The sequence below is a fragment of the Sphaerodactylus townsendi genome, linkage group LG02 (genome assembly GCF_021028975.2).
Source record: "Sphaerodactylus townsendi isolate TG3544 linkage group LG02, MPM_Stown_v2.3, whole genome shotgun sequence".
Taxonomy (NCBI): Eukaryota; Metazoa; Chordata; class Lepidosauria; order Squamata; family Sphaerodactylidae; genus Sphaerodactylus; species Sphaerodactylus townsendi.
This window is the reverse complement of record NC_059426.1, coordinates 175,282,164-175,303,031: the sequence shown is the minus strand read 5'-3', so window position 1 is coordinate 175,303,031 and position 20,868 is coordinate 175,282,164. Positions and strand designations below refer to the sequence as shown.

At 50.7% G+C, this 20,868-nt stretch overlaps 1 protein-coding gene across 2 annotated transcripts in view; it reads right to left on the bottom strand.

Annotated features, from left to right (window-relative positions):
• The window catches only part of GCH1 (GTP cyclohydrolase 1), a 51,261-nt gene extending 39,421 nt beyond the window's left edge, over window positions 1-11,840 (bottom strand). The window contains exons 1-2 of one of the 2 annotated variants that reach the window (XM_048486869.1): window positions 11,719-11,840; window positions 11,380-11,688 (exon numbers count right to left, since the gene is read on the bottom strand). In XM_048486869.1, coding sequence (XP_048342826.1) covers window positions 11,380-11,662 — 283 coding nt within the window. In that variant the 5' untranslated portion in view covers window positions 11,663-11,688; window positions 11,719-11,840. Of the gene's footprint in view, window positions 1-11,379 lie in introns of both variants that reach the window. The other variant, XM_048486867.1, reaches the window with a different exon arrangement.
• Between the last annotated feature and the right edge of the window lie 9,028 nt (window positions 11,841-20,868).

Genomic DNA, 20,868 nt, shown 5'->3' with positions numbered 1-20,868 from the left:
GAAGATCACTATTGGCCTTTATGATAAGTTATGTATATTATGGTTTACTTGGTCTGGTTTGGATTATTATGTACTTTTATTAATGTAACCATATAGATTGTTGACTACAAATGAACTACTTGAAACCCAATAAAATTTATCAAAGCGGAAAAAAAAAAAAAAAAAAAAGAAAACAACACCAGGGTGCCTCAACCCCCCCCCCCCTCACGGCCAGCCTCCAGCCGAACTCCCCACACACCCCTACCAAACTCCCCTGCCCTGCTCACCATGGCAGCACCACTCAAATGGACGGAGGAAAGCTAGCTGCATTTTTAAAAATGCAGCTAGCTTTCTTCCACCTTCCAAACAGTGCCATGGCGGGCGGGGCAGGGGGAGTTCAGCCGAAAGCTGGGCATTGGGGGGGGGGGGGAGGGAGGGGCAGGGATGAATGACCAAAATGCACCTCCACGTGACCCAGGCGAATGGTTCCTGGGCTGTCTGCCCCTTCTGCCCCTCTAGATACGCCGTTGGGAATATCGATATGAAATTTAAAGGACTCAAAAGAAAAAAGCCAGCAATTCTGCGATCTTGAGAAAAATATCGACACAGCCTCATTCACACTTCCCCAGTTCTTCTTCCCTCCCCCTTTCCCCACTTCACGGGCTCCCACTGCTTTCTTGGGGGGGGCTCGTCCGGCCGTGGCATTTTCCTCCACCCCAAAAGATGGATCACGCCTGGCCCACCTCCAGTGGTGGGATCCAAAAATTTTAGTAACACGTTCCCTCGCCAGCCCCCCCCCTCAGCAAAGGGGCAGAGGCGTACCTAGGCAAACCTGAGCCCTGGGCAAAACCTGAGTTGGATGCCCCCCCATGGGCAGCCACCCCACCACGACCCCAAAAATATTTTTTTTGCACCAGGTCATTTCTAAATCATCATCACATTATAGAAAATGCCCCAACTCACAAATCTGAACACAGCAATGGTGAAACACACAGGTTCTTGGATAGAGACTGGTGAGATAAAAGGTACGAAAGGCTGAGAATCCATGAATTGCGGTACCTGAAAGGGATTCACCCAGTTCAGGGAGTGACATTATTAGTCGCAATTGCTATATGGAACCTTCACGTTCAAAGGCAGTCTGCCTCTCGGGGAGGCGAGGGCGTGGAGACGGAAAAGCGGACCCAATGAGTAACCCCCTCTCGGCACACACAAATAATTAGTAACCCCCTCTCGGGAACTGGTGAGAACCTGCTGGATCCCACCTCTGCCCACCTCCCTCCTGACTGCCCTAGCACTGCAGCAATAGGAGGCTGCACTATGGAAGAATATCAATATAAATTTACAGGGCTTTTTAAAAAGGCTGTCCATCTTGTGATCAGTGGGGTGTGAATCGGAAGGGAGGGCAGGCGAGCCACACATCAGGCAGCGGGGCAGCTCCTCATGTGTAAACCAGGAAACACATTGAGACACACACACACACACCCCCTCCGGGCAACCTGACAGCAGAGCAAAGAGCGTCGTGGAAAACGCGACATGCATAGTGGGCCGGCGGTTCTACGAAAAGGGCACCAAATCCACACCATCCGCTTAAAGATCAGCCTGGAGTCTGCCATCCAGCATTTCGCACACGGAACGAACACTTATCCCTAAGCAAACTGGCCTGGCTCCAGACTTCACAAGTTTCTCCCCACAGGATTAGTACAGGATAAGCCAATATGCTGAAAGAAATAAGCAGCCGGGGCGAAAGAGCCAATATTTATCCAATGCTCACATTTGATTCTCCTGCACGGTAACGAGACTCCGAAGCCGCAGGCAAACAGAACGTCTTCGGGCACAAAGCAACGTTGCTAAGTTTTCCTATCCGTAAGGAAACGGCATATGCTTCCAAATAATTGGCGCTTCTGTTTCAGTGTTCGGAGCTTTTCAAACACACCCGTTGCGCTGACTGAACAGCCCTGTAAAGTAGGCTAGCAGGATCATTCCCAAACTGTAACACAGAAAGGCAACATGGTATAGGAGTTAGTGTCAGACTTAGATTTGGTGCCTTGCACAAAGATGGTTTTGGGACAGCCAGATTCGAGCCCAGCAGCACGGTAGAGACCAACAAAGTTTTGGGGTTATGAGCTTTTGAGAGTCAACACAGCCTTCATGACCCTCAAAAGCCGACGTCCCAAAGATCTATGGTGCAACTGGACTCAAACCCAAGGGCTCAGACTTGGAGACCCACGTTCAAATCTTGAATTTACCGTGGAAGCAGACCAGGCGACCTTCAGCCAGTCACACGCTTTCTACCGAACCTGCCTCACGAGGATCTTGTGGGGATCAAATGGAGGAAAGTAAATGATGTAAGCTGTTTGGGGTCCCCGCTGGAAAGAAAGATAGGGGAGGCAGGCAAGGAAGGCAGGTAGGGGAGGCAGGTTGGGAAGGAAGGAAGGAAGGAAGGAAGGAAGGAAGGAAGGAAGGAAGGAAGGAAGGAAGGAAGGAAGGAAGGAAGGAAGGAAGGAAGGAAGGAAGGAAGGAAGGAAGGAAGGAAGGAAGGACGGACGGACGGACGGACGGACGGACGGACGGACGGACGGACGGACGGACGGACGGACGGACGGAGGGAGGGAGGGAGGGAGGGAGGGAGGGAGGGAGGGAGGGAGGGAGGGAGCGAGGGAAGGAAGGGAGCGAGGGAAGGGAGGGAGCGAGGGAAGGGAGGGAGGGAGGGAGGGAGGATTTCTTTCCAACCCCCTTCTCTTCTTTAAAGAGACTCAAGACGACTTACAAACTCCTTTCGCTTCCTCTTTCCACAACAGGCACCTGGTGAAGTGGGTGGGACTCTAAGAGTTCTGAGAGAACGGTAGCTGGCCCAAGGTTACCCCAGCAAGCTTCATGTGTAGGAATGAGGAAACAAACCCAGTTCATTAGACAGTGGCGTAGTGCCAACCGGGCCGGATGGGGCGCAACGCCCCGGGTGGAGCAGTGGAGGGGGCGTGGCGGGGGTGGACGCCGCTGCAGTGCCCCCTTGCTTCGCCTCTGCATTACATAAGAGTTCACTGTTCACGTGGAGGAGTGGGAATCAGACCCGGTTCTCCAGATTAGTACACTGATCTTAACCACTACACCACGCTGGCTCTAGAAAGAAAGAAAGAAAGAAAGAAAGAAAGAAAGAAAGAAAGAAAGAAAGAAAGAAAGAAAGAAAGAAAGAAAGGAAGGAAGGAAGGAAGGAAGGAAGGAAGGAAGGAAGGAAGGAAGGAAGGAAGGAAGGAAGGAAGGAAGGAAGGAAGGAAGGAAGGAAGGAAGGAAGGAAGGAAGAAAGAAAGAAAGAAAGAAAGAAAGAAAGAAAGAAAGAAAGAAAGAAAGAAAGAAAGAAAGAAAGAAAGAAAGAAAGAAAGAAAGAGATACAGAATATTCAGAAATTGATAAGTTGACAACACTATTGAGATACAATATTCTGAGCATTTTTTAAGAAAACTGGAAACCTTTTACAGAATATCTTTTGAAAACCTATTCAAATAGAGAAGCAGTGATGGGGTTTGAAATCTAAAGAAAACAGCAGATTGTAACCACCAGAGTGCATTTCAGAAATAACTATTGAATTAAAGGCTTAATTATATATGGATGAACGCAGAGATAACTTTTAATCCAAGATTAGATAGCTGGAAGTCAATATGAGCTGAACAGCGTGTTGTGGTTTTTTGTCTGTGTTTTGTTTGTTTTATGTGTGAGAAAATAAAAATTATATTTAAAAAAAAGAGAATAAGATTTCAAAAGTCAAGAGTCGATTTGTCCAACAAAGGGAATTTGGGCAGCCCAGTCTAGATAGGACAGGCCAAAGGGGCACTGAGAGTGGTAGATATGTTTGTTCCCTCAGCTGGAAAAAAGGGACCCCCCCTGTTAGGTCTTGAACCTTGAAGCAATTAACAGACTCTGTATTGTTGGTCAGCAGCCCTTATTGATAGGCACTGAAGCAGCCAGCTTGGCAAAGCCAGATCTGGGAAACCTGGCTTTTGCTACCCCCATTTTTCCAATGTTGATCCCCCCCCCCTCCCAAGGAATGTGAGAAAGAGTTAGTTTGGAGCTGAGGATCCCCAAGGTAGGCGATAGATAGAGATAGAACCACCTGGCATATCCTGCCCTCACAGGACAACGGAAACAATCCCATTTCCCACGAGACAAGTGTCAGGGGAAAGCCTAGTTATCTACTCAGTGTGTGAAGCCATAAAGCAAAGATCAAGGAAAGAATGCCCCAGAATGGCAGTGACGACATATAACAGACTGATTACATATATCTTGTAGCAAGTTGGCTACATATATCTCGTAGCAATTACATTGAGCTAGGAATGCATCTCAATCACCAGATACAAACCCCCTGAGACCCTGCTGGTGGAGAAGGAAAAGATGCCGGCATCTGGGTACCCCGCAGCTCCGCAGCAGGCATACCCAGAAGTGGGTGCCGTTGCAGAGCTATGCTGGCATCCGAGTGGACACTGGCACAGGGGGGGAGGGGGGTGTTCCCGGGGATGTCAGTTTCCACCAGCACTCCAGATTGGGAGCGCCACCCTCTGAGCCTGCAAACTTACGCCACGCAAGGGTTTTCAAGTGACCTTCTTTTTCAGGCCACCCAAAGCCCCTTTGAAGGCAGTGTGGCACACGGCAGAGGGCCAAGAGAGCGCGAGGGAGGGAGGGGCAGAGGAAGGAAGGGAGCCAATCCCCGGGGGGTACCTTGGCGGTTGTGTCCAGCCACTACAGCACAGGTGTCAAACTCGCGGCCCTCCAGATGTTATGGACTACAGTTCATCATGCTGGCAGGGGATGATGGGAACTGTAGTCCATAACATCTGGAGGGCTGCAAGTTTGACACCTATGCACTACAGGCACGCGGAGCAGTGCACTCCAGCAGGTCCAGCAGCAAAGACTCGTCCACCTGACCCGCAGCAACCTGCCACCTCTGCCTCTCCTTCGCGGCCCGCGTCTCTGCGGCAGCGGTGCTGTTGCTTCCTCCAGGCTCCAGAGGGGCCTGCGCCCAAGGGCAAGTGCCCTCCCTTGTCCACAGGCAGATACACTTCTGGTGGCACAGCCTCCACCCCCGCCTACTGCAGCATCCTCCCCTCCACCCCCACATTCCCGATTGCGCAGTTTCTCTCAAAAGCTTTATCAAAAATAAATGTTGGTCTCTAAGGTGCAACTGGACTTGAATTTATTTGAACTGGAGATATCTTGGAAGACAACCAGGACGATGCAGCAGCTGAAGTGTTGACGTAGGAGCTGGGAAACCCAGATTCCAATACGTGTTCACCTGCATTACTCGGGCCAAGTTACTCTCTGGCGTTTTGCACACATTTTTTTTTTGGGGGGGGGGGGGGTAAGCTTAAATTAACTTTGGGTCCAATTCTCAATGGTGTGTGTGTTTCCACCTCTTCTGAACTCACCGCGCCACAGATCAGAGAAACCCTGCAGTTTCCAAGAGTGGGCAAAGCATGGGTGCCCCCCCCCCCCCCGCCTACAGAAGGAAAGCTGAGCTGAGAAATATGCAATGTTTGTTTGTTGGGGGGGGGGGAGGAGATTGTAAGCCCCTTTGAGTCTCCTTGCAGGAGAGAAAGGTGGGGTATAAATCCAAACTACTCCTCCTCCTCCTCTTCTTGGTGCACCGTTTGGGGTCCAATGTGTGCTTCACAGTCGGGTCTCCCTGAAGTTTTCCTTTTTGGTTGGATTACCCTGCTGCAAAGTGCCCTGAGCCCAGCCCAGGCGATCCACCATTTTGCCTGCCTGTTGCTGCTTTTTTTTTGCTTCCCCCATGTTGGGCCCCTTTTTTTGATGTATTGTTCTTTTGCTGGATTACCGAGGGTTCGTTGCTTCAGTAGATCTTCACCGATTTGTTTTTTTAAAAGCCCTTCAGATTGCTGCGCAGTCTAAAGATGACCTGGTGTAACTTCGGCCTGCCCATTAAAGGTTAATGAGTTTAAAGTTGGTGCACAGTTAGAATCATAGAGTTGGAAGAGGCCCCCAGGGGCCATCAAGTCCAACCCCCTGCAATGCAGGAACACACAATGGAAGCACTCCTGACAGTTAGCCATCCAGCCTCTGTTTAAAAACCTCCAAAGGAGGAGACTCCACCACACTCCGAGGTAGTGCATTCCACTGTCGAACAGCCCTGACTGTCAGGAAGTTTTTCCCTGATGATTAGGTTGAAACTCTTTTCCTTCACCTTGAGCCCATGACTCCTGGTCCTAGTCTCTGGAGCAGCAGAAAACAAGCTTGCTCCCTCTTTGACATGACATCCCTTCCAATATCTAAACATGGCTATCGTGTCACCTCTTCACCTTCTCTTCACCAAACTAAACATCCCCAGCTCCCTAAGTCTCTCCTTGTAGGGCATGGACTCCAGACATTTGACCGTTTTGGTTGCCCTCCTCTGGACGTGTTCCAGCTTGTCAATGTCCTTCTTGAATTGCGGTGCACAGAACTGCACACAATATTCCAGGTGAGGTCTAAGTTGAAAGCTTTCATGGCCAGAATCAACAGGCTGTTGTGAGTTTTCAGGCGGCATGACCATTTTGGTTTTCAACGTTTCACCCACATTTATGCAAGCAGGCAAAGCCTTTATTGGCATAAACTGAACAACACAACAACACAGCAAACAGGGGTTTAAAAGCAAAAAAATATAACATCAGATACCAGTAAATACAGATTGTTACTGACTCGGAATTATTTCCATAACTCTTCACGTGGCTCAGTGGCATGGAAAGAAACACATCTAACCATGACATGCCTGTAAGACTTCAGCCATAGATGAATACAAAACGTTAAGAGCTAAAACCACCAGTCATGCAGCCAGGGAATCAGAGAGAAATTTGACAGAGATAAATGTTTCTCTCTTTCTCACAATACTAGAACCAGGGGGCATCCATTGAAAATGCTGGGGGGAAGAATTAGGACTAATCAAAGGAAACACTTCTTCGCACAACGTGTGATTGGTGTTTGGAATATGCTGCCACAGGAGGTGGTGATGGCCACTAACCTGGATAGCTTTAAAAGGGACGTGGACAGATTTATGGAGGAGAAGCCGATCTGTGGCTACCAATCCTCCTTGATCTGAGATTGCAAATGCCTGAGCAGACCTGGTGCTCAGGAGCAGCAGAAGGCCATTGCTCTCACATCCTGCATGTGAGCTCCCCAAGGCACCTGGTGGGCCACTGCGAGTAGCAGAGTGCTGGACTAGATGGACTCTGGTCTGATCCAGCAGGCTAGTTCTTATGTTCTTATGTTCTTATGAAACCCACAAGAGCCAGCTTAAAGTTGCTGTATTACAATCAAAGTTTAACATGGCGCCAAATACTTGTAAGTTACCTCAGATATCAGGCACCTGCATGGACTGGTTTCTTATGGAAACAGTGGGGAAGCGAGCGTTTGCAATCGACGCACAGAGCACGCACCATCTGGGGAAACTTCTGAGTCGCACTGTGTGTCTTTTTAATACATGTCCGGCCTTCCCACCAAAATCACCCAAAGCAGCTGTTGAGTTATTTAGCTTCACATTATTTATTTTATTCTGGTTTCCCCAGGTCTCTGACACAGAAAGATCTTTCCGGGGAGGCACGTTCCGAGGCGTAGCACCAACGGGACAGGGTAGGGTGCAACGCCCCGGGTGGAGGCGTGGCCAGGCCGGGGAGGGGGCGTGGCAGGGGCGTTCCGGGGCATGGTGGGGGCAGGCGCCACTGCAGCAGAGGTGCAGCGTGCGCTCCGGGCGAAGTTTCCCCCCACTCTGCCTCTGGGCACGTTCATTAGGGACAACAGCCAACCTGCCGCATTCAAAGATTCAGCTCAGCCACCAAGGAGCTATCCCACCAGCCACGGGGAAGGTCCGTGGCACAATAGAAGCGCCTCCACTGGCAGAAAGTCCCGGGTTCGATGCCCAGAGTCTCTAGTAAAAATGACTAGGCAGTAAGTGGCATTTAAGACCTTTTTCTGCCTGTAACTTTGGAGAGCTCTTTCCAGTCTGAGCAGATAGTACCCTGTTTCCCTGAAAATAAGACATCCCCTGAAAATAAGACGTAGTAGAGCAGTGGTGGCAAACCTATGGCATGGGTGCCAGAGGTGGCACTCAGAGCCCTCTCTGTGGGCACGCGCAAACAGTGTGCCCCCCCCTCCCACATCTAGGCTGGCCTGGGCCACTGGACTTGATTATTAGCATTAAACCTAAGATCTAGTTTTGAGGAAGCAGGGTAGGTAACCTTGTTAAGCGCTGTTAAACCCCACTGATTTTCATGCGAAGAACTAAAACACGATCCTTTACTTGGGTGTAAGCTCGGTTGCTGGCAATGGGGCTTGCTTCTAAGTAAACCCTCCCAGGGTCGTGATTCACCTGTTGGAAGAGTTGCAGGGTTGCTTCAAAGCAAAGTCACCGACTACCACCAAGCTTACTCCCGAGTAACGCGCACCTCGGAGCCAATCGTTTTTTCTAAACTAAAACCTCAGTTTTCTAAACGAAAACCTCAGTTTAAATTTCTGTGTTGGCACTTTGCGATAAATAAGTGGGTCTTGGGTTGCAATCTGGGCACTTGGTCTCGAAAAGGTTCGCCATCACTGTAGTAGAGGTTTTGCTGAAGTGCGAAATATAAGGCATCCCCCGAAAGTAAGAGGTAGCAAAGTTTTTGTTTGGAAGCATGCCCGACGAACAGAACACAGAAAAATAAGACATCCCCTGAAAATAAGACATAGCGCATCTTCGGGAGCAAAAATTAATATAAGACACTGTCTTATATTCGGGGAAACACGGTAACCATAATGGGCCCTGGGTCTGAGGCTCCTTCCGCACATGCAGAATAACGCACTTTCAATCCACTTTCACAATTGTTTGCAAGTGGATTTTGCTATCCCGCACAGTAAAATTCAGATGCAAAGTGCACTGGAAGAGGATTGAAAGGGCATTATGCCGCATGTGCGGAAGGATCTGAGTCTGTAGAGAGCAACTTCGTGCGACAATGGTTCCCACACCTCCATTTTGGCCACAACACCCTTGCGTGGTAGGTTAAGCTGACAAAGACTAGCCAGGCTGAGATCATCCCAAGAGCTCCACTGCAAACCGGTGATTCAAACCCAGGTCCCCCAGACTCTAGACGTAAGGCCTGACCGCCGCACCCCACTGACTCCAAATCATTCCCATACTGTACGACTGGCACAGAAGAAAGGTGTGCCAAACCGCCTGGCAGAGAGAGCTGCACAGAGTTAGGGATTGGGATGCCCAGCACCCTATCACATCTCAGCCTTTGGTCACCTGGTGGCCCATCCTCTCTCCCCCATCACCTGGGCAGAGGGGAGCAAAACACCACCTGCCCACGTTGCTGGGATATTATGGAAACCCACAAAGAGAGAAGCACTTTGTCCTTGTAACGGAAGCTGCAGCAATGTGTACATAAGAACATAAGAACAAGCCAGCTGGATCAGACCAGAGTCCATCTAGTCCAGCACTCTGCTACACGCAGTGGCCCACCAGGTGCCTTTGGGAGCTCACCTGCAGGAGGTGAAAGCAATGGCCTTTGCTGCTCCTGAGCACCTGGTCTGCTCAGGCATTTGCAATCTCAGATCAAGGAGGATCAAGATTGGTAGCCATAAATCGACTTCTCCTCCATAAATCTGTCCAAGCCCCCTTTAAAGCTATCCAGGTTAGTGGCCATCACCACCTCCTGTGGCAGCATATTCCAAACACCAATCGCACGTTGCGTGAAGAAGTGTTTCCTTTTATTAGTCCTAATTCTTCCCCCCAGCATTTTCAATGTATGCCCCCTGGTTCTAGTATGTAGGATTCAAACCCGGCTCCACACACACACACCCCCCAGCTGCTAATCCTAGCTATACTTCATTTATTTATAAACTTCACTTTTCTTCCCAATCTCCTCTCCCCCAACCTACCTGCATGACAGCCCAGCCAGGTAGACTGGGTTGCGCCTGCCCAAGGCCACATCCGGGTTCGAATTCATGGCAGGGCTCAGCCCAAGGGCCGTTCTGCACATGCAGAATAATGCACTTTCAACCCACTTTCACAATTAGGATGTTGTGGGTTTTGCGGGTTGTGTGGTCGTGTTCCAGTAGTCTTTTCACCTGACGTTTCGCCTGCATCTGTGGCCGGCATGTCAGTACTTTCTCGCCAAAAGACTGAATAACTGGACGTAGCCAAAGCGTATGTATAAAAGATGCCCCAATATTTATGGAGATTTATGGAGGAAAAGTCGATCTATGGCTACCAATCTCGATCCTCTTTGATCTGAGATTGCAAATGCCTTAGCAGACCAGGTGCTTGGGAGCAGCAGCAGCAGCAGGCGGCCATTGCTTTCACCTCCTGCAGGTGAGCTCCCAAAGGCACCTGGTGGGCCACTGCGAGTAGCAGAGCACTGGACTAGATGGACTCTGGTCTGATCCAGCAGGCTCTTTTTGAATTGTTCTTATGTTCTTATTATGCCCCAGAATTATTGCACTGTACGCTCGGATTTGGGTTTGCTGAGGGTAGTACAGTCTTTGCCCTATAAGCAAGGGGGATGTGCATTTTGAAGTTAGCAAACCAAAATCTGGACTGAATCCCCTCTCCAACTTTTAAACATAACTTATCCCATTGGCTTTTTAAAAAAAATGGGAATTGTGAAAATGTTGGGAAATGATCCCGTCAGGAGAAAATACTACTGGAACACGGCCATACAACCCAGAAAGCCCACAACAACATCCTAGCACAGTGGTGGCGAACCTATGGCACGGGTGCCAGAAGTGGCACTCAGAGCCCTCTCTGTGGGCACGCGCAAACAGAGTCGTCCCCCACACATCTAGGCTGGGCTGGCCATTATTAGCATTATCAGCCTTTAACCTAAGACCTAGTAGTGGGAAAGCAGTGTAGGTAAGCACTGTTAAACCCCACTGATTTTCATGCGAAGAACTAAAGCACAATCCTTTACCTGGGAGTAAGCTCGGTTGCTGGCAATGGGGCTTGCTTCTGAGTAAACCCTCCTAGGGTTGTGATTCACCCGTTGGAAGAGTTGCCCGGTTGCTCCAAAGCAAAGCCACCAACCACCCCCAAGCTTACTCCCGAGTAACTCACGACTTGGGGCCAACCGTTTTTTCCTAAACCAAAACCTCAGCATTCAGGTTACATTGCCGTGTTGGCACATTGCGATAAATGAGTGGGTTTTGGGTTGCAATTTGGGCACTCGGTCTCGAAAAGGTTCGCCGCCACTGTCCTAGCAATTCCGCCTGGGGAAGCCTTCGACAACACACTTTCACAGTTGTTTGCAAGTGGATTCTGCTATTCCGCACCGCCGCAGAGTGCACTGACAGTGGATCCAAAGCGCATTATTCTGCACGGGCCTCGGTGATCCATCAGGCCAGAAGAGACCCTCGCCTTCCCGCTCCCTCCCCCCAGGGGGCGCCCACCTGTGATGGTCTCCTGGTAGCCCTTGGTGAAGAACTGCATGGCGGTGGCGGCCCTCCAGGGGGTCTTGAGCAGCCCCTGCCGCTGGGGGTCCTCGCCCAGGGCGCGCAGGATGGTGGCGTAGGCGGCGGTCAGGCCGGGCAGGTGCAGCGCGTTGTCCTCCTCGCTGCGCGTCCGCTCCTCCCGCCAGCTGTCCCCGGGCCGGGCGGCCTTCTCGGCAGGGCCGTTGCAGCTGGAGGCGCGCAGGGGCTGCTCCAGCAACGCCCGCGCCTTGAGCTTCTCCATCGGGCAAGGAGGGACCGCGATCCCCAAGCGGGAGAGCCGGCGCGCCCCGCTCGGCAGCGGCAGCAGCAGCGCCCCTTGGAACGGGCAGCTCGCGCGCTCGGGGGGGGCCACCGCGCGGCAGACCCTGCGCGACTCTGGGGCTTCCCTCGCCGGCGCTTCCCCGCCAGCTGCGACTGCCCCGCTTTATACCGGCCCCTTCCCCATTGGGCGTTCGCGCCCGTGCGTCACCCGGCCGGCAGCCTATCAGAGTGTCAGGAAGCCGGGCGAGCTCGCCGGGCGGAGGCAGCAGCTGGTAGCAAAGGGGGAGGGGGAGAGGCGCCCTGGGGTTGCCACCGCTGGGTCGGGAGATTCCTGGAGGAAGGTGAGGTTTGGAGAGGGGAGGGGTCGCACTCGGACACAGTGCCAGTGGAAGGGAGGGATCTCTCAATGGGACAACATGCCGCAACATGCCGCTGGAGCGGAGGGATCTCTCAATGGGGCACAATGCCATTGGACAGGAGAGATCTCAGTGGGGCACAGTGCTGCTGGAGGGGAGGGATCTCTCAATGGGGCACAATGCTGTTGGAGGGGAGGGATCTCTCAATGGGGCACAGTGCTGTTGGAGGGGAGGGATCTCTCAATGGGGCACAGTGCTGTTGGAGGGGAGGGATCTCTCAATGGGGCACAGTGCTGTTGGAGGGGAGGGATCTCTCAATGGGGCACAGTGCTGTTGGAGGGGAGGGATCTCTCAATGGGGCACAATGCCATTGACTCCACCTTCCAAAGTTCTCCAGGGAGCTAATCTCTGTAGCCTGAAGGTCATTTGCAATTCTAGATCTCCAGGGCCCGCCTGGAGGCTGGCAACCTAAGCTGGAATGACTAGGCCTTGTCAAATGTGGCCCTTGAGGGCTCCTTCCTTGTGGGGAAGGGAGAATAGATTTGGATAGCTGGCGAACTAGCTTTGCTTCTAACCTGACTTCCAAAGCAACCCCGACAGGGCAGAGAGAAGTGATTCTGGGATATCTCCAGGCTCCAACTGGAGGTTGGCAAGCCCACGCCTTTGCCAGGGACGATTGCGGGGCTGCGCAGTGTGGTCCGGCCTGTCCCTCTTGACCACTTGAGTCAAAGTGGTAAGATTCATTCATCCACGCAAGGGAATAGACTGGGCTGCGCCACTTTGGAGTGCGGGACCGCGTTGCGCCGTGCCCCCTTCTGTTCAGTGTCAAGAGTCTTTTGCCGGGATGTGGGCTGAGATTCCCATGCTACCATGAACGCTCCGTAAACCTTGGTTCTGTCGTTCATTCTTACCCTGACCCACCTCACAGGGTTGTTGGAAAGTACAGAATTGTACACCTTGTAAAGGTGACAATTCCTACATTCCTTCTGGGTGACCTTGGGCCAGTCACAGTTCTCTCAGGACTCTCTCAGCCCCACCTGCCTCACCAGGTGTCTGTTGTGGGGAGAGGAAGGGAAAGGAGCTTGTAAGCCACCTTGAGTCTCCTTACAGGAGAGAAAGGTAGGGTATCAATCCAAACTCTTCTTCTAGCCATTTCACCCCGGGAAAAAGACATTGCTGAGCAGCGTCTATACCAGCTGCGGGGAAAAAAGAACCTTGAGTACATCTTAAACCCCCCCCAAATGCCAATCCATGGGAGAAAAAAACAGGTAGGGGGTAACATTTCCAGTTAGAAAATATCAAGAGTTTCCTTGAGACCCTCCATTCTGCTCCTCGATGAACTAATCCATGCAAGCTGCATTTACAGAAGTATTTCTGTGGCCCACGTAGAAAGATGGAGTTTGTGTGAACACCAGAAATCTGCAACGCTAAGTGTTTTGGACTTTGACCTTAACAACGATCATAAGAACATAAGAACATAAGAACATAAGAACTAGCCTGCTGGATCAGACCAGAGTCCATCCAGTCCAGCTCTCTGCTACTCGCAGTGGCCCACCAGGTGCCTTTGGGAGCTCACAGGCAGGAGGTGAAAGCAATGGCCTTCTGCTGCTGCTGCTCCTGAGCACCTGGTCTGCTAAGGCATTTGCAATCTCAGATCAAGGAGGATCTAGATTGGTAGCCAGAGATCGACTTCTCCTCCATGAATCTGTCCAAGCCCCTTTTAAAGCTATCCAGGTTAGTGGCCATCACCACCTCCTGTGGCAGCATATTCCAAACACCGATCACCCATTGCGTGAAGAAGTGTTTCCTTTTATTAGTCCTAATTCTTCCCCCCAGCATTTTCAATGAATGCCCCCTGGTTCTAGTATTGTGAGAAAGAGAGAAAAATGTCTCTCTGTCCACATTTTCTACCCCGTGCATAATTTTATAGACTTCAATCATATCCCCCCTCAGCCGTCTCCTCTCCAAACGAAAGAGTCCCAAACGCTGCAGCCTCTCCTCATAGGGAAGGTGCTCCAGTCCCTCAATCATTCTCGCTGCCCTTCTCTGCCCTTTTCCTATCTCTTCGATATCCTTCTTGAGGTGTGGCGACCAGAACTGGACACAGTTCCGATCCTGCAAGGTAGGTTAAAACATCCAGGCAGCAACTGCCCGAGATCCTCCGTCCTTTTGTTTTGAACGGCGGAAGTTCTTCCTGTTTTTGTGCTGGCGAATGACCAAATTAAAACATTAATATCCCTTATTAAAAGTCAAAACCAGACACATGCGGAAAAAGGCCTGCGTGGCGCTGATGACTCTCCGCACGGATCGGCTTCGCTGCCCAGCAGTCCTGTTTGCCACATAAAACCGAGGAAATTGTAGGCTGTCAAGAAGATAAAAGCAGGAAACCGGTCACAAATACCCACGGGTGATTCATTTCCTCTGTACCCTCTGGGCGGCGGCAAGAGTGAGAAAAAGACCACCACCACCACCACCACCACCACCCCCCACCACCACCCCGGTTCTCAGCAACATAATCTCAGAGAATCTCAGCAGGGCCGAATTACATCAAATAAGAGCATCGGGACTTTTGATGCTTTGTGCCAAAAGGAACATTTTTTTCTTCACGGAGGAGATTAACTCCCTTGCGAAAAAACAAAACAAACAAACAAACAAAACCCTGGCAGTCCAAAGAAATGCAGAGAAAAACTTCAGCGGCAGAAGCCGGCCCTTCAGACTAGACATCGTAAAGTCCAGCCATTCGATATATAAATCCCTGTCAGTCAAAACATCTTGTAATATTGGGATAGCTTTATCGACGACGAAAGGGGACTCGCATCAGTCTTTCCTCCCCTGCCATCTTCTCACCTGGAAGAAGAAGAAGATTGATGTTATTTATATCCCACTTTTCTTTCTTGCGAGGTAAGTGGAGCCGAGAGAGTTCTGAGAGAACTGTGACTAGCCCAAGGTCACCCACCAGGAATGTAGGAGTGCAAAAACATATCTGGTTGACCAGATAAGCCTTTGCCACTCAGGTGCAGGGAATCAAACCTAGTTCTCCAGAGTAGAATCCACCTGCTCTTTACCACTACAACCAGTCCCAAGTTGCTTCAACATCTGCTGAGGACTACCTAAGGATGCTACAATCTTTTAACCCAAACTGAGGGGTTAAAGTAGCGCAGGGAGTGGCTTTTTCCCGCAAGAAATCATCAGGGAAGGAAATTGTTTTGGTTTCCCTGTTTCCCCACATTGTGAACCTCATCCTCGAAAAAACAATCTTGGAGGTCGTGTTCAGAAAAGTCGTTTAAGAGCTACGGAAGGAAACTGTTAACACATAGTTGAGGTGGAGGCATATTGATCGGAGGGACGAGCTTTTATAAACCAGTGAGCCGAACGGGTCAGCGCATGAATTGCCATCTCTGCTGGCAGAAATGTCCAAACACGCCGGTACAAAAGGAAGAAAAGCAAGCTGGAAATGTTTCAAAATGAGACCACAACCTTTTAGAACACAGGTGTCAAACTCGCGGCCCTCCAGATGTTATGGACCACAGTTCCCATCATCCCCTGCCAGCATCATGCTGGCAGGGGATGATGGGAACTATAGTCCATAACATCTGGACGGCCGCGAGTTTGACAACTGTGTTTTAGAACATAAAATTCAATGCAAATAAACATAAAATCAAATATCAATTAACCACTAAATACATAAGTTAAAAGCAGCAATTCATACATAATATAATACAAAGTCGGATCAGTCTCTGGAACCAGCAGAGAGGAGAAGAAGACTTGGCCAGGAAGAGCAGAGTGACCTGCTGGTGTTCATTTTGGAGGGCTTTTCTCAAAGCCACAGCTTTTAAAACAGTGTATTTTAACAGGGGTTATCTCTTTTTCTCCTTGTAAGGCTCCTGTGAGCTAAGGCTGCTGAATCTAGAAGGTGGGGCTTAACAGGGGATAACAGAGTTCATCTCTTGTTCCTCTTTGTCCTGAGCAGAGAGGGCCTCAGTCTCTGGAATCAGAGAGGTGGGGCTTTAGTTCAGTCTCTGGAACCAGCAGAGAGGAGTAGCAGCAGTGGGAAGAAGACTTGGCCAGGAAGAGCAGAGTGACCTGCTGGTGTTCATTTTGAGGGCTTTTCTCTCAAAGCCACAGCTTTTAAAACAGTGTATTTTAACATCAGGGGTTATCTCTTTTCTCTCCTTGTAAGGCTCCTGTGAGCTAAGGCTGCTGAATCTGGAAGGTGGGGCTTAACAGGGGATAACAGAGTTCATCTCTTGTTCCTCTTTGTCCTGAGAGGTGGGGCTTTTGTCCTGAGAGGTGGGGCTTTAGTTCAGTCTCTGGAACCAGCGGCGCGCGCCTAACGGGAGTGTACAGCGTGGTAGGTGCAGCTTAAAAATGGCGGCCGCAGAAGATTAAGTCAATCGCAAAATAGGTGTTGCAGCTGACCTGCAGTCACACAGTGAAGATGCTTACGCTGTTGCCAAACCAATCAGAAATCTTGCTGGGCAAAAGCCCCACCTGGCCCTATACACTTTCTAAAAACCCTCGGTGGGCACCTGGAGCGGGGGCAGCGGGCACCATATTGAGGACCTTACTTTTTGTTCTGAAAGTTTTGGCCTACAGAGTCAGGCAAGTGGGGGAGGCACAGAACGTTCCAGCAGAGACAAGAATCTACTCTTGGCTCCAGCTACACGCCTCCCACTCTCTCATACCTGGACTCCTGCTGTAAAAACATTCTTCTTTCTTTCTAGGCCCTCGCACTAATTCACTCACCTGTCCCCAGAAAGTCTACCAGGAACCTTACAGTAACACAGATAAAGCACACACCTTTTCAATTATTAAACCCCAAAGGCTTCCTGTAAGAGGGGACAAAGGACTTCCCCCCTCCGCCATTCCATTGCCATGAGCGACTTCCCGCAAAAAAAGAATTAATAATTGACCTTCCCTTCCCACCTTTCTGCCTCGGCCCGAAAATTAGCCCTTCAAAGGCAAATGTGCTCCAGACCCGCTGGTCCCACCCAGTTATATCATAACCGATTCCCAGTCCCTGTAAGCTCCATTCACTAGGACAGTGATGGCGAACCTTTTTGAGGCCGAGTGCCCAAATTGCAACCCAAAACCCACTTATTTATCGCAAAGTGCCGGGACCCGCAATTTGATCCTGAATAATTGAGGTTTTAGCGTTTAGAAAACCAGTTGGTCTCCGAAGGCGCTGCGTTGCTGTGGGAGAAAGATTGGGGTAGTCGCATGGCTTTTGCTTTTAAAAGCAACCCTGGCAAATCTCTTCAAACGGGTGAATCCTCATGACCCTAGGAGGATTTACTCCTAGAAGCAAGCCCCATTGCCAGCAACCAAGCTTACTCCCAGGTAAAGGATCAGCGCTTTTAGTTCTTCCCATGAAAATCAGTGGGGTTTAACAGTGCTTAACAGGGTTACCTACACTGCTTCCCCAAAACTAGGTCTTAGGTTTAATGCTAATAATTGAGCCCAGTGGCCCAGGCCAGCCTAGATGTGTGTGGGGTGTGTGTGTGACTCTGCTTGTGCGTGCCCACAGAGAGGACTCTGAGTGCCACCTCTGGCACCCGTGCCATAGGTTCGCCACCACTGCAATAGGATGTTGTGGAATATCCAGACAATTCAGGAGACGGCTGTCAGCTATAGAACGTTCACCGGCAGCATCACCGGCCGAGTTCCCTGTGCACGTAGCTCACAGACTATCAGATAGGCCAAAAGAAGATGCCCAAAAATGGCAAATTTAAAGAAGAGAGAAGAGTTTAGATTTGTACCCGCACTTTTCTCAACCGTAGGGAGACTCAAGGCGGCTCACAAGCTCCTTTTCCTTCTTCTCCCCACACCACCGACCTTGTGAGGTAGGTGGGGCTGAGAGAGTCCAGAGAGAACTGGGACTAGCCCAAGGTCACCCAGTAGGAATGTAGGAGTGCGGAAACCCATCTGGTTCACCAGATAAGCCTCCACCACTCAGGTGGAGGAGTGGGGAATCAAACCCTTTTCTCCAGATTAGAATCCACCTGCTCTGAACCACACCACACCACACCGGCTCTCGTATGTTCTTACCCCAGCCATGGGCTACCTTGGCCATTTGCTGGTGGCAAAGAGTGTCTTCTTACAGCTTGAAAGAGAAAAAGAGATTCTCAAAAGTGGCTGACCTGCAGCTAAGCGTCCGGCCAAAGGTTTGCCAAGCACGAAGGGGCTTGGAAGACCTGAAGCAGGTCTTCATGGAAGACCACTGCAGAAATATTCCAGTGGGCACCTTGTATGACCATCAACCCCCGAGAGAACCAGAAGTCTTCAGGCCAAAAAGCAGGGTTGCCAATTTCCAGGTTGGGCCTCAAGATGCTCGGGAAAGGCAGCTGTTCTTCAAATGTCCGTGCCCCTGCTCTGGAGGGACTCATAAGAACATAAGAACATAAGAACAAGCCAGCTGGATCAGACCAAAGTCCATCTAGTCCAGCTCTCTGCTACTCGCAGTGGCCCACCAGGTGCCTTTGGGAGCTCACATGTAGGATGTGAACGCAATGGCCTTCTGCGGCTGTTGCTCCCGATCACCTGGTCTGCTAAGGCATTTGCAATCTGAGATCAAGGAGGATCAAGATTGGTAGCCATAAATCGACTTCTCCTCCATAAATCTGTCCAAGCCCTTTTTAAAGCTATCCAGGTTAGTGGCCATCACCACCACTAACGGCAGCATATTCCAAACACCAATCACACGTTGCGTGAAGAAGTGTTTCCTTTTATTAGTCCTAATTCTTCCCCCCAGCATTTTCAATGAATGCCCCCTAGTTCTAGTTGTAGCTCTAATTCCACGCTGTCAGCTGCAGAAGAACCAGGACGAGACGCCGGAGATAACATCTGGTGTGGAGATCGCCATAGCTGGAGACCGGAGGTCCGTGGTTCCTAGCGAAGTTCTCTCGCCTGCCAAGGTTCCTGCACCTTTATTGTTACTCTATCAGCGGTAGAAGGGAGTGACTGGGGAGTTCCGGGAGAACGGGAGTATGGAGGTCGGGAGATCATCATGCGTGATGTATGATCTCATCTTGGCTAATGCGGTATGGAGAGGTGAGCATAATGCTGCCTGGAGCCTAATCCTCACCTGGGGTAAGACCATTGTCCCCATGCGTACCGTGACTGAGCCAGACAGTTCGCATGACCCGTGGACTCATGGGGACATTGAGGATAAGTAGCGGCGCGACCGGGCAAGGCTCGCAGGTCCACAGCATCCCAACGCTCTACCACGGTGCGCTTGGGTCGGCAGTGCACTACTACATCTCCTTTTTTTACATTTTAGAAAAAAAGGGGACCAAATGCTATATGCGGGGCTTTGTCTCCTCCTCGGGCCATCTGGTCAAGCTGACCGAGCTGCTTGTGTAACATTAGAAATTAATCACGCGGGCAAGGGGAAACGAGTAATTTCTTACACACGCTACAGGCAATATTAGACACGCATTGAACGCAAACAAGATCCGGCCAAGCGAGGTACACAATCAAACCAATGCAAAGCTGTACAATAGCACTTCAACCATCCTCCCGCAGCCAGCCTCCAGAGGGCTGGACCACCAATGGGGCAAAAAACATCATACCTCAGATTAGATACAACTTTGCAGCTCACGCACTTTCATATATGAATCAACTGGGAATTACTCAGAAAGATTTTAAAAACAACACATATTATGTAAGCATTCTCACAACCTTGGTGACGTGCAATAATAACAAGTAATCATTAGCATGCACGATTGTCTAAGGTCGCTGATCGGAAGTTCCTGCTGCTCGGAGGCCAGGGCATCCAGAGCGGTGGAGGTAGAGTTGGATGGATCCCCTCAGAAGGGCACAGGCCAGCCGGCCAATAGTCTTAGTGCATTGTAAGAAGCAAGCGTGAGTCCGGGACTCCTGTAATTAGGGAAGTCGCTAGGGGAGACGAACTCCTCGCTGAGAGGGCGGTAATGCACTGGCCCGGACTGGTATGGGGTCGGAAAGGCAGAGCTGAGCTGGCGAAGGGCGTCCCGGCTCCCTGGGGTGGGAGCCTGGGGTAGCAGAGAGTCCCGCAGCACAGACAGGCGTGGAAATGCAGCAATAACAAATAACATAACTTCAAAAAATTAGGGGCATGCAATAAATGCAGCACAATAACATCATGGCTAAACGCATACATAGGCTGGATGATGTATGTGAAGGAAGGCAACCCGTGGTTGCATAATTGTCCAAATGCATGGCTCTTTGCTGTTTGACTACCAAAGCTACAGAGCGATGCATGCTTAGGAGTCCATGTGGATTTCAAGAGCCTTAGGGAGAGCTGCACTGATAGTCTCTTTAGCATTGTAGGGTTCATGTGATTCTCACGAAAGCAAGGGGTTGTGAGAGAAGGCATGGTTCCAACATTATTCAAGCCGGGCTGAGAACAGTGGGAGAGTCTCCAAGGGTTAATCTATCAGGAAATGTTCCTGGCTGGGGCAATTCCAAAGTTTCAGCCAGGGGCGGGTAGAGAGGGAGAGAGAATGGATGGGCTGTAGATGAGGAGCAGCTGACACACAAGGCCAACCTTTGAGCCATAGCTGGCCCAGGGCTGCCATTCTGGGGGGGGGGGCAGCCAGGGCTGGCGACTCCGCGGAAGAATGGGTGTGACTGGTTCCAGAGAGGTCCCCTCCCATCTTGGCCCAGGCTGGGGTGATCGGCTCTCTCTCAACAGGGCTGCATGGGTCGGATCCCTCCAGGGAGGCCCCGGCCTCCCTCCGGGATGGGGCTGGCCTGACATGGCTTAACTGGACTCTGTATAGAAGAGAAAACAAGCCAACGCTTTTCCCCAGGGCCTTTGTATGCAGCTGGCTGAGCTAATTCGCTCTAT